The 14,152-nt window shown below is 39.2% G+C and overlaps 2 protein-coding genes across 2 annotated transcripts; both read right to left on the reverse strand.

The window, feature by feature from the left end:
* Window positions 1-801: 801 nt before the first annotated feature.
* ik (IK cytokine) lies at window positions 802-9,856 on the reverse strand. Its single transcript, XM_030438884.1, has 20 exons — window positions 9,685-9,856; window positions 8,673-8,739; window positions 8,472-8,564; window positions 8,302-8,361; window positions 7,933-8,100; window positions 7,727-7,841; window positions 7,383-7,453; window positions 6,825-6,871; window positions 6,564-6,727; window positions 6,236-6,344; window positions 4,735-4,774; window positions 4,468-4,639; window positions 4,336-4,354; window positions 4,148-4,232; window positions 3,958-4,038; window positions 2,941-2,998; window positions 2,256-2,344; window positions 1,977-2,085; window positions 1,541-1,575; window positions 802-1,367 (listed from the first exon to the last, which is right to left on the reverse strand). The coding sequence occupies exons 1-20, from the start codon at window positions 9,692-9,694 to the stop codon at window positions 1,340-1,342; spliced, it is 1,620 nt and encodes a 539-aa protein (XP_030294744.1). The 5' UTR covers window positions 9,695-9,856; the 3' UTR covers window positions 802-1,339.
* A 2,088-nt stretch (window positions 9,857-11,944) lies between these two features.
* On the reverse strand, window positions 11,945-13,723 carry ndufa2 (NADH:ubiquinone oxidoreductase subunit A2). Its single transcript, XM_030437217.1, has 3 exons — window positions 13,562-13,723; window positions 12,739-12,845; window positions 11,945-12,149 (listed from the first exon to the last, which is right to left on the reverse strand). Exons 1-3 carry the CDS (start codon window positions 13,663-13,665, stop codon window positions 12,058-12,060), a joined length of 303 nt encoding a protein of 100 aa, XP_030293077.1. The 5' UTR covers window positions 13,666-13,723; the 3' UTR covers window positions 11,945-12,057.
* Between the last annotated feature and the right edge of the window lie 429 nt (window positions 13,724-14,152).

The following is a 14,152-nucleotide window of genomic DNA, read 5'->3' on the forward strand; positions in this document are numbered from 1 at the left end:
AGACTTGTTTTATATTCTTAATAAACTTTCGAGTTCAAACTAAAAGTCTTGAGTTTGCTGAATGTTAAATATTCAGTACAAAATAAATAATGGAATAAATCAGGTTGTAAATAAAAACATCATCACATTAAAGACGAAAAACAAAACAAACTTTGTCTTTGATGTTCGTCCGGCTGATAAATCCACTTCCTGTTGGAGCTGCTGGTGGGCGGAGCTCTGAGGCCTCGTTAGCCGCTCGTTAACATCTTCAGAAACATCCAGATACATATTCATCAGTCCAGCTGTCCGTCAACACACACACACACACACACACACACAGAGTCGCTTGGGCTAATTACCAAACACTCGTTAGCGTTGTTGATGCTAATTTAGAGGGCTAATAAGTCCAGTTGTCCGTCAAAGTGTTGAACATGTTTCTATCATCAACAACAACAAACATAGACAGTTTGATCTCTTAATGAGCTGCTGCGTCTTAACGAGCTCAAAGACTCCTGTAACAACAGCAGCCCCTTAACGAGATCAACAAACACTAATTAGTACAAACAGTGTTAGGACACACACAAACACACATTCACCTCACAATCTTACTGCACTGATTATTTGCAGTTTAATTAGACGGAACACGCCTTTTAATTAACGAGTTGATCTGACGATAAGCAAAGTAAACAAAGTCTGAATGAAGAAAAACTGTAAGTCTGAATCTGATGTTTCTTAAATTACTTACACAGCAACTCTTCTCATTATGGTCATGTTAAAATATGAAAGGCCCCAGTTCGAGTCCAGAAACTAGTCAAACTTCCATTTATTGACTTGTTTTGATGTTTATTAAAGTTTCAAAACTCTCAGGAAACAAAATCACTAACTAATCAATTAACACAACACTAATTAATCAATAACATCACATATCAGGTTACTAACAGACTTATCAAGATACTGAACTTTAAATTATTTGGAATTTTAACATGTTCAAAGCAGGAATGTTGCTGTGTTCTTCTGCCTAACTGTTCTGTGTAAAACATATGGACTCAGAATAGAAAACATTGTTGTTCCCACTCTGAGACAGCAACGTAGGAAGTGAAATCAACCAATAAAACCAGCCAAAGCAATGTCCATGTATAAAGTGACCAGGCAGGACAACATGACATAGTATCTTCATTATTGTAGCTTTGTGTAAAAGGGGTTAAAGTCTGATGCTGATCATCACTGATTGTTGATTCCAGTTTCTTTACACTTTGTTTTCAATAAAAACTGATGATCACATCACAGATCAATACATGACAATTGTGTGTTTGTGTCAATAATAGATATAAATATTCATCCTGATGGAGAGTAGCATTCTTCAGTATTTGGGCCTCTTCACGTCCACCCTGTAACACAAACACACGTTTACACACTGTTTCCTGTACATCCACAGAACTGCTTGGCTGATCTCATCGTCATGTTTACAAATGTAACAAATACACAAGAGTAAAGGACTGCCTGCTCTCTTCTGATTGGCTGCGCAGATGATGATGAGCTACAGAAAACAGGAACCACTCACCCGTCAGCCTCCATCTTCTTCCTCTTCTCAATAATCTGAAACAAAAAGACAGTTAGACCTCAACACTTTACTGACTGTGTAAAGTTTACTGACTGTTTACAGACAGTTTACAGTCGGTTTACTATCTACTGTCTCCTGCCTGTTTACCGTCCACTTCCTGACAGTTCACCATTTATTTACAGACCATTTACTGACTGTCTAATGTTTATCAGTCAGCAGTAAATAGAAAATGGTCTGTAAACAGTTTGCTGACTGTTTAATGCTGTTTTGTGTCCATTTAGTTTACTGTCTAATTAATTTTGGTTCACAGACTGTTTGGACTGACAGACGTTTAAACATGAAAACCGAGTTTACCAGCTGTTGACTGTCTGTTCATGGTTTAATGCCTGTTTACAGGCTGTTTCAACACAAGGAGCTTTCAACATGTTCGTCTCACCGCGCTGATCTTCTTCCACTGTCGGTCCAGTTCTGCCTTCTCATTGGTCTCTTTGAAGCGCCTAGTCTTTCTGCCTTCAGACATCTTGATGCCGTACTGGAAGGCAGCCCTGCAGGGACAAACTTCATCATCAACCCACTGTACAGTACACTATGGTATGCACAGATCAACAACCATTTTGTTTTTGAACTTTCTGCCTGCCCAGGGAGTTAAGAGATAAAAGAGGAAAAAGTAGAATGACAGAGCCTGTCAGCCAGAGCTGAGGGAAAAATCACATACTTTGGCAGCGCCTCCTTGTTGTTCATGTAGTCTGAATATTCCTCCTGAGTGTCGAAGTCCCACCGACCCAATGGGCCCTTTTTATTACCCTGAAACGGAAAAACAACATTATCTTCCTGTTCTCTCTGAACTGACTGATCTCCTTCATATTAAAGCTCAGGTTCAATCACACAACACTCATCAAAAATAAAACAATATAAAGGCTTTGGGATTATCAAAAGGTACAATCTGCTGTAACAGAGTGAGCGGCAATGCAGCAGTGCCCCCTACTGCAGCATCACTCAAACACATTAAAACTTGTTCATAAAGCAGGAGAAGTATTATCAATATCATTATAAAATACAAGGCATTTTATCAGGCAGAAAAAATTTGTTCCTCTTCTTCTTCTTCTTCTTAGTATCCAAGTTAATTTATGGATGGTTATTCTGGTTGGATATCAGAGATAAAGATATCCCCAGGAAGTGTAAATGATGAATGAATAGAACGATATCGACTTGTTTCATGTCTGTGTGGTCACATCTGACACACTTATTATTATTGACAGATTTGTCGTTCATTGTTTAGGAGTGTTTTTGAATGCAAGTTTGGCATCTGAAGCACTGAAGCTAAGACTAGCTGTTAACAATAAATTAGTCCTAATGAGAAACTGAACAAAGCAGTAATGCATGCATGGAGTTGTAGTTACCTGGTCCATCTTACTGTAGTCCACCTCCTCATCACTGTCAACAGCCAGGTCATCCATCCTGCTCACACACAGAGGAAAGATAGTAACACACGATTAACTATATGTTTATCTGTGTGTGTGTTTTGTGTGTTCGTTTTGACTTCTTTTGCAAACACATTGGAGCCTTGAATGTGGAGAGGTAGGAGATGCTAAATGATTTACTGCAGATCTTACCACGTCAGTGAAATGTATTAGTTAACTGGTTCGGCGAACAAATTCAAACGGTACATTTTCTTTATGACATTAATGAGGTAATACTACAAACTCAGAAATGTAGACTGCAGACAGTGAATAAACAAGCTGTTCTCAGAGGAAAATAAGATCCCCAGAACGCTGTTTAAAGCTAGAGAGGTGGCAGAGACTGACAAATATAAACAAAGTTAAACACTGTGACATTGTGTTGTCCTTTAAGATCAATTTATTTATTCAGTCCTGAAAATAAGTTTCTTTATTAAGTTTGTTTAAGCATAAAAACTACATAGTGCACCTTTAATTCCATTATTATATCATGTTTTGTTCTTAACGGTAGATCAACACAGATCTTTGTCAAGACTGAGCAGTAGCAATATTTTAGCTAGTTAGTACAATTAGCCTGCATTGTAGCAGAACAGCAGTAATGGAATGTAATGAAGCACATCTACTCAATTGGACTTGAGTAATTTTGAGGTTATAATATTTACCATTATGTATATCATATTATACAGTTACAGTACAGAAAATTACTTTTGATACTCAAGCACATTTAATATCAAATACTACAAGACTTTTACTCAAATACTATTTGTCTGGGAGACTTTCACTTTTACCAAAGTAATATTCTAACATGATATCTTTACATTTACACAAGTAAGACTGTGAGTAATTTTTACAACACCAAAAAAGAAACACTACACATGTAGCTAGCTTTGAAATAATTTCTATGAAATAAACATACTGAAGACACATCTGAGTGTGTGTGTGTGTGTGTGTGTTTCTTACGTAGCAGGGTAACACTCTGCGTAAGAGTTTGATCCTCCGAAGAAATCTCCCAGCTGTTCTTTGCTGCCCCTCTGAGAACCCGTTCAGCCTGGGTTAAGGAACAGAACTGCACAGTAATACTACACACAGTACTGCTCCCCTTTGTACACGTACAACACTCAAGCTACACCTTTATGTTACAGAAGGATATGGTTCCTGGCCCGGCCATTGGCTGCCTGCCGCTCCTGCAAACTTCTCGTTGATCATCTTGATCTGCTCTCTGACTGATCCAGGACCTGGAGGACAGAAACACAGGCACTTAATGAGGCAGTTGTCGTGTCTACTGTGACGACATCTTTATTCTGATCACAACTTCAAAAAATAAATTAAATGATTTACCTGTATCCACCTCCATCACCTGCAGACAGGCACATAAAGAGACCGACAGACAGACAGACGGTAAGATTCAGCCATTAATAATAATAATAAATAAATAAATAAACACCAGTGTGTCTGTGTTGGTCTTATCACCTGGTGATCGTCTCCTCGTGGTTTCTCAAAGTAGCTGTGTCTCCTGCTCTTGCTGTCGTCCTCTCGCTCTCTTTCTCTCTCACGCTCTCTGTCTCGGTGTCTCTCTTTCTCTTTGGGAGGTTTTGAGGAGGAGGTGGTGGACAGGATGTAGTCCCCTACATCGTCAAAGATACTGAAACAAGCAGAGACGCAGTTGGAAACACTCTTTCTGACTGTTAACTTAAAAAAAACGAGTTGCAGCTTCATGTTGTGTTGTTGTGAACTGACCTCAGATCAGCCTCAGGAGCCCTCTTCTCATCCAGTTTACCTGAAACACAGTTGAGTTATTAGCATCAAATTACCCTTTGTTTCTTTATCGATGATCAAACATGAATCCTCATTTTGAGATAAGCTGAAGCAGGTCTTCACTTTTTAGCCCTCAGACATTTTTATAGATAATAACTGGTTAAAAACCGATGGTTCATAGAGGAAACTCTGAACTCACCTGAACGGATAACAACCAGAGATCCTTGATTAATTTTTTCGAGAAGATGGTTTACTCCGGAGAGATTTGAGACACCAAACTTTGTGACAAACTTAATTTCTATCTTTTGTTGTTTATTGTGAATCACCGAAGGCTGGTGTTTTTTTGTTGAACTCTGGAATCTTTATTTTTGGTGGATATAACCTGAACATGGCAAATAGCATAGCTGTCAGTGTTGAATCATGTTTTGAAATTTAATATTGAAAGAAATGATAAATGTTATAATAAAAAATCTATTATTAGAACAAATAACACACAGGTGCGCACACACAAACACACACATGCAGTGTAGAGGAGATGAGCGAAGTGGCAGCCACACATGCTACGGCTCCCAATGAGCAGTGTTAGGGGTTGGTGCCTTGCTCAAGGGCACCTTGGCAATGCCCAGGATGTGAACCAGCACTCTCCAACTGCCAGTCCACTTCATTCTTTTTTGACTTGAACGGGCGACCTTCAAGTCCCCACGGACTGAGCTATTGCTGCCGCTATTATGATACATGATACTCTTCTGTAAACACAGCAAACACACAGTTCTTCCCAACAACACAGTAACAAATGGATCTTTACTGTAGTTTGATTTTCAGTTTTAAATTGCCCCTGTTGGGTTTCTTGAGCTACTCATAATCCAGCTTTGCTCTGATGATGGATGATGGAGTGGTAATACAGTAATACTAGATGTTACTCATTTTGGGAATTGAACTACGTTTTTTAGGGTCATGCGGATATTGATTTCTTTTATTTTGTACATATAGGAGGTCCAGGATTGCAGGGAGCAGCCTTTGTATGATGCTCAGTAATACAGCTGCCTTGTTTACTTTGTCCAGCAGGTGGCAAAGTTTCACACTTTAAATTTATTATTTATTTTTTTACATTTTGTGGCTTTTTAATGCCTTTGACAGAATGGTTTAAAGAAATCAGATGACATGTAGCAAAGGGCAAGATGTCAGATTCAAACCCTGAGCCACTGCAGTGAGGACGCAGCCTCAGCCAACTGAGCTATTAGGGCGCACCCGAGTTTTTCTTTGTTGTTTGTTTTTTTAATTTCACATAAAGACGAGGAAAAAGTCCTTTTCTTATAAATTTTTATGCAATCAGCCAAATAACTATGCGAGACTGAACTTACTCTAGAGTCACTGCCTCACATTAAAAATAATGTCAGCAACCATGTAGCCTTCACCAACTATTCAAATGAAATGTGGTCCCAATGAGTCATCTGTAAACATTAACAGATGTAAATGAAGTTACCTTTGTCCTTCTTCTTGATCTTCTTGTGTCTTGTTCCCTGTCTGAGGTAAGACAGGATCTGAGTCAGCTTCGAGATCACAATGTCGTTGGTAGTCAGAGTCGTTTGAGCCTGAAAGAAACATAGATAGTATTATAATTAACAACATGGAGCCTGAGAAACGACCCGAATCAGGATCAGAACTGGGACACTAAAGTAGGGCTGCTCCCTGAACATTAACCATCTGTACCATCAGTGGAGGGACTGTAAACTTTAACAAACTGAGTCTGGCAAGACTGTTCAACTGTGAAACAGATGTTTACTGCGATGGAGATCCAGATGTTTCAGTACCTCCATGCTTGGACAGTCAGCTTTGCTGCGGATCAGAGTTGTCGGGATGTCGGTGTCAGTGAACTCATCGTCCAAGTCGACCACATATGCCATCCTGCCTGGCAGGAAGAGCTCGTTCCTCTCCACCTGGCCCGTCCTGAACACCATACGGTAGATATTCCTACCTGAGGAGGGAGACAGAAGGAGGGTTTAATATTCTTTTACTATTTCAGTTGTGACAGCCTAACTCTCAAACTCAAATAAACAAGTGATCTGTCTCACCAAGACGAGTCTTAAACTCGATCTTCTCCTCCGGCTCAATGTCTTTCCTGTAACAGACAGACAGACAGACAGACAGACAGACAGGTCAAAGGTGAGATAGAAGGTGTTGCTCTCAGTAAGTCCAGTTGACTTGTGATTGAACCAATCAGTTGCTGAGAAGATCCACGGTTCAGGGTGAGCTGTTTGATTAAAGATTTATCCTTTGACAGCAAAACCACATTTTGAAAGAGCTGAGTAATATAGTAACTGACATCAAGCAACAGGAAGAGATTCATTCAGATCTAGTAACTTTATTCTAATTCTAATCAAATATTAATAAGTTATAACATCTAATATCTGAATAAATGTGAGGCAGTTTCATCAGTTAAGCTTCTTCTGCTGACCACTGGCTTTCTCATTGAAGCTTCAAAAATCATTTTATCTGATTATTAATGTAGAAATAAAACATTGTGATTGCTTAAAAAGGGTCCTATTTAATATTATGGAAAACACCAACAGCCCTTTGATTTAAATAAGAACTGAACCATTTTATCAGGTGGTTTAAATGTAGGGTCATACTTTGCCTCTTTCTGGACTTTCTCCATCATATCCTCTTCTTCTTTTTCTTTACTGGTGATTTCAGCTCTCACCTGTAACACACACACTTCATTTTAGTCACACAAGCCTGCAAGGTAGAAAGATTCTCCAAGAATAATCACATATCTATCAAATCCTACAGAAGTGTCAACAAACTGCTGTCAGTTACGTCTATCTATCTCATTTCAGCAGTATCTAATCTAAGAGGCTGATCTGGTACAGCTACCAGGTTGGCATTAAGGCTAGCCGCCTGCAATAATGTGTAATCACTGCAGAGTCAAAATAATGTTCTTCCTGTTTTACCGCCATGTAACCTCGTCTCTCACCTTCTGCAACAGCGCAAAGTCCAGACCTTTCACCAAGTGAGTATGCTCCATGTCACCTCCCAAGAACTTGGACTCCTGGATCAACTGACGACGTTTCTCTGCTGCAGATTTATCTCTGAAAGATACACGACAGATATAAATACAAACATAATCTAATAACACAGGACATCATAACAACTAATAGTGTTGGCATTAACGTTACTTACGCCTCAGCAGTGGGTCCCACAGCTCTGTAGTTTGCTGTGGTGCTAATCAGCTCAGTCTCTTCATAGTCTTTGTTGACTCCATCTCTTCTCTCTCGAGCTCGGTCCCTGTATTTCTCGGCCAACTCTCTCTCACGTTCCATCTCTTGCTGACGTAGCTTAGCATAGTAGCTGCAAATAAAAGAAATAATAATAATCAGTTATATTATCATATAAACTAGCATAACATTAGCACACAAGCTGCTAGAGAAATCATCGGTCCATAGAGTTGTGTCTGGGTCGGATTGAGGAGTAGTTTCTCATTCAGTAAACAAACAGCAGAAACGCCACAGAGGTCAGTAAGAATAATTATTATGCAATCAACACTCTCACCTCTTCTTCTTCCTCCTTCTCGCTGCAGGATCCTCATCTTCATTATAGTCTCTTGGCATTCTGGGAAAACAAAACAATCCGTTACTTCCTTCTTCATCATCATTATCATCATTACTGGTCAGAGATACTCTGTCCTGATTGCAGGTGTGTTTCTATCCTTCGTCACTCACTCATGGTGTCTGGACTTGGAGGGCGGGGCTGAGGAAGGCGTAGCCCGAGGCGTCATGAGCAGCTTCCTGAAGTCATCGTTGGTGAGTTTGGACCTGAAAAGACATGCATGGTTAACACACACATACAAAGACACATACATAGTAACACACACACACACACACACACACACACACACACACACACAGTGTATTGATACTCACTGAGCAGCAGCTCTGTGGTCTTCCACCTCGTGGCCATCAGGAGCCAGAGGGTTGGAGTAACTCTCAGCTACATGAAGAAACAAACATATTAGTGAGTGACTGCAGGGGACACTGCAGTACACAGAGGTTTTCTGCAATCTTCCCAGTACTTAAGTTTTTGTACCATAGTGAAACGTCTTCTTTGTAGGCCAAAGAAAAGCCTCAAAACACAAGTTTGCATTCTGCAAATACAGTAAAAATTCCCAGAAAACTACTCGACACACGTTCACTTCCACTGAACTATAAGCCAGTAGAGACGGACAGCCACATCACTTTCATAGCTCCACCAATATGGCTTTGATTCTGTCCCTGGTAAGTCTACAGGCTGGTTTCATGTCAGCAGAAAATACACACAGTGTTGTTTTCCTTCAATGTACTGAATTTAGTATCAAATAATGTATGAATAGTTCTTGTTCTGGTTCTTATTCCACCTAATCATCATGTATTCCTTCTAGTGTCTCGCTTCATTTGTATCTCATTATTTATGTTCTAGTTGTTTATATCTTTTTTATAATACGTTTTTCATGATGGGAATAACTTGAACGTAGCTTGACAATGTTTAAAGTTTGTTTGCGTGTAAACTCTACACAAAGACTAAATATAAGACAGTTGTGTAGCTGATATACAGTTATCGGCCACTTACGGACAATTATTTTCACTATCAATTAAATTCGATCGAATGTGAATGAAGTTTGGTCTGATGTTATCGGACTCCAATACAGTAAAGCTTAACTTGAGTAATTATGCCTGATGATTTGAACGTTGACACTGTTCGGTAAGACATTCCTGACACTCTTAAGTTAAAGTTTTGTCTGTGCTTTACCATGATTAAAATCATATGTACGTTCCATATCGCTTGGGCTATCAGGTGGGCTAGCTTGGTGCTAACGCAGGCTAACGCAGGCTAACGGTCTAACGTTACTAGACTGCTAATAAATCATAAGCTAGCAGATCTCTGGAGCTCCAAACTTACTTTCAGGCATCTCAGCAGTTTCAGTCTTCTCCCTTACCGAGAATGCGAGTTTGTACCCGTGAGAAAATGAAAACTCAACCTCACAATGTTTATTTCTGTTTATCTGCGATGCTAGTCAGTTTGCTTCTTCGGCGGCTCTACACTCTCTGTTGTGATGTTGCGGTACTTCCTGTTCAGATGTCGCTTGTAGAAACAGGGTCAGCTCACAGCGCCCTCTACAGGCCGCACTGAGAGCCGACATGACTTGTTTCAGTTATTCAGATCTTTGTTCTTTAGAAAGTCAATAAAATCAAACAAAAAGGTCCGCAGTGCGATTCGATATTAGTTTCAGTGATTTTCATTCATACAATTTCATTATTTTCCCCTATTTTTTCATCAGTAGATTAAATACTGTCATGTAAATACTGTCAGTTACCTTGCATTGCAGTGCTGCCCCCTTCAGGACAGCAGAGTCAACGCTGAAGGTTCTCCAGGACCAGCTGGTGATTCTGCTGCATTAGGGGTTTATTTTCTGATTTATTCATCAGATTTATAAACAGATATAGGTATTAATTAAACACTTCAGTCTTAGATAGAGGAATGATTTTATATTTCATAAAAAGTCAATGTAATAACATCTGAACTGACTGTTTCTTCTTTGAAAGTATTAATTCTTAATTACTTATAATCAGAGAAGGAAAGAAAAACGGGAAAAAAAATGATCTAACCCTCACAGTTAAGGTTAATTATTCTGGTATCTGAATAAGACAGTAAACAATGTGTCATCTTGTTTATACTGGCAGCTGTTTCAGAATCATTTTTGTCCTGTTAAAGTCCTCCAAACCTCAGGGAATTCCCCTTAAATCTCAAAGAAACATTTGAAACGCCTTAAAAAACTTCTCATATCTCAGTATATGCCCTCTCACAGCAGTGAAAATGCTCGACTACCTCACCAATCGGGCCACAGTATGTGAGGACTCACGACTGTGTCAGACACAGTTGTCTGGAGTAAGGGGGCCCCACAGGAACAGTCCTGGCCCCTTTCCTGTTCACCCTGTACACTGCAAACTTCTCCCAACAATCACACCACCGCCATCTACAAAAATTCTCTGACGACTCAGCGATTGTCCGCCTCATTAGGAACAGGGACCACAGGGCCTACAGAGAACTTATTCAGTACTTTGTGGACTGGTGCCAGTGGAACCACCTCCAGCTCAACGTTGGGAAGACCAAAGGTGGATTTCCACAGGCACAGACAATCCTGCACACAGGTGAACATCAAGGGAACAGACACTGAGATGGTGACATCTCACAAGTTCCTGGGAGCTCACCGGAACAATAAGCTGGACTGGACTGATTACACTGCAGCAACCTATAAGAAAGGTCAGAGCAGACTGCATCTGCTGAGGAAGCTCAGGTCCTTTGGGGTATAGGGAGCACTCCTGACAACTTTCTATGACTCTGGGGTTGGCATCAGCCATTTTCTATGGAGTAGCCTGCTGGAGTAGCAGCATCTTGGCAGCAGACAGGAGGAGACTTGACAAACTTATCAAGAAGGCCAGCTCCATCCTGGGATGTCCTCTTAAACCAGTGCAGGTGGTGGGAGAGAGCAGGATGATGGATAAGTTGTTATCGCTGCTGCTGAAGTGGTCCCACCCCCTGCAGGTCACTATCACAGCACTGGGCAGCCCCTTCAAATGCGACCTCTTTTCCCTACAAACTCTATACATATATACAAACATATATACTAATTTCTCATTTAGGTTTGCACTAACTGGGCAATTTCCATACCCATATTTATTATTTATTAATAACAATACACTGCCACACTGTTTATAATTAAACTGTTTATATTTTGTATGTACTATGTATATACAAGTCTGATTCAATTTTACATTTTTATTATATTGTTTATTTTTTACTATCATTGCTTATTGTGCTACTGTCCTTTGGCCGCTGTGACGCACAAATTTCCCCATTTGTAGGACTATTAAAGGAATTCTGATTCTGATAAAACCAGATGATTTTGTGCCTTAAAAAGACTAAAATCCACAGTGATCCTGCCATGCCTGCTTATGACTCATTAAAACCAAGTCAAACCTGCTTAAAATCCAGCAATTAAATTATGTTTAACAAACAGCACCACCTTGTAAATCCTCTGTAAAATGCCTTGAAAAAACATTCCAACTCTGTAAACAGCTTTAACACCTGCTTAAAAAGTCAGCAAAATCTCTATGATCCAGAGGAATCAGTAAAAAGGATAAACCATCAGGAAACAGAGTGCCATTAATAATATTGAGGTTTATTCATATCAACACATTTACATACAAAGTGAACAAACGAAGCAGGTGAGTCGATCCTGGACTGAACCACTTCAAGCAGACAGAGAGGGGTTTAGGGTTTGGACTGAGCCAGAGTCTGTAGAGCTGTGGCCACCTGGTCAGCTGACATGTTGTCCACCATGACACTGCTCTCTTTACCAAAATCTAACACAAAACACAAACAATAATGTTATTATCAGGACATTAATATAGATATTAACCAGTAATAAGGATATTAGTACAGGCATTTCCCAAAACAAAAACTTGATTTAATGGCAGCTCACTAAAAAATCAAAAGGAATTCAGCAAAACATCATAAGGTCTGATCATCCATGTATCAATTTAATAAAACATCTTATTAAAAGTAGAATCGGTTAAATTCATTTTGAGAGGTAAAATAGGTTTACTATCTGAAATAAATCTACATGTTAAATTATGTAAACAAGTTAAAATGTTAATGGCTGTCATGAAACTTATGAAAGTAGTAGTTTAAATAAATCAAAGCACTGAGGCAGTAATATTTTAAGATGTTATTTGAAGTGTAATAATTAAAAACGCAAAACTTCAGTTTGAAGTTTGAACACTGTAAGAATCTAAAGTTAAAAAATAAACTTTTAGACTTACAGAGTTACATCTTTCAAGTGCAGAGTCTATTTACACATCATCACTGCCCGTTAGTTTGTTTGTTGACTTGATATAATAATGCTTCGAGAGTGATATACACATTTAGGTGATCACTATTGTGTAGACTCACCATATCTGGCCCAGACTCGTGCCTGAACACCAGAACATTCTCTGATCAGGATCGGGAAGTCTGGGTTGGACTTCTTCAAACTCACATAGTGCTGCTCCACAAAATCTCTATACAACACACAGAATCACAGTCAGTACTGACAAAATAAGAGGAGGAAGGGTTACACTGACAGACAACACCTGTCCTATATCTGTGATGACATCACTACAAAAAACATTGCTGAGACAATCACATTTGAACATTTCTGTGTAATAATTGAATCCTAACCTTTCTTTTAGGACCTCAAAACAATAGTTTTTTAATACGACAATGTGTTCAGATGATGAAAACAGATATTACGTTCGTCTCTTTTCCTTCTTAATATATTTTCTGTTAAAGTGCTTGTTACATTTTCTTTAATAACACACAACTGTACGGGTTATTACTGATCTGACATTAAAATAAACATGAAACTTCTCATATTATTTTCTGTCATCCATTTTCATTTCAGCTCACTATCAGGACGTTTATCATAACCAAATAACAATATTACACTAACGTTAGCTAATAAATATATAAGCATGCGATAAGATATTTTCTGTTATTAATGGAATACAATCGGTACATTGAATTTAATCTGCTCTGTTTACGATTTCATGCTAACTGCTAGCTGCTAGCTTGATGCTCTCAGGTCATTTAGGTGTAGCCGTTAGCTGTTAGCATTGTTCAGGTCATTCTCTATGATGCTAGGCTAGCAAGCAGCAGAACTTGGATCCTTTTTATTGATATTTCGGTGTAATTAAAAGCAGCTGTTCCTGCTGCATGAAGCCGTCTCAGAGCTCACCTGGCCCCCTTACTGGCCGCGGAGGTCTGGCAGAGGTGGACGCGGATTTCACGGAGGTTTCTACCCAAACTGGAGCCCAGGCTCCTCACTGCGGCAGCCGCCATCTTAGCTTCCTGGTGTCTGTCAAGGACAGGCGTGGTGTTAATCAGCCCGGAGTTTATACTGCCAGGGTTTTAGATTGGATCCCCGAGTTTGTCCTCACAGGCAACGATTCTCTGCCACAGTCTGCATGCAAAAGTAGCCCACTGTAACTGAGTAAAATACTGGTATTTCTACTTTATTTTTTTCTGTTACTATAGGCTACTGGAACACATTTATCTAACAGCCAGTGTTAGTGGTTAATTTACACTATTATCAAATCATACATAACATTTCATCTTAGGAAATATAATTAATTGTTATGGATGAAAAACGTGTATAAAATAAAAATACTCCAGTCAAAACATTAAAATGCTGATAACATCTTCCAATCTATCTATACAGATATATCTATATAATAAAAAGGCAAAAAAATTAATTTGTTTTTAAGAACTACTTTCACCAGTGATTTCACATAAAAAATATTCAAGAACTACAACCACCCGTCTTTTT

This window comes from Sparus aurata, chromosome 13 (assembly GCF_900880675.1).
Source record: "Sparus aurata chromosome 13, fSpaAur1.1, whole genome shotgun sequence".
NCBI classification, from domain to species: Eukaryota; Metazoa; Chordata; class Actinopteri; order Spariformes; family Sparidae; genus Sparus; species Sparus aurata.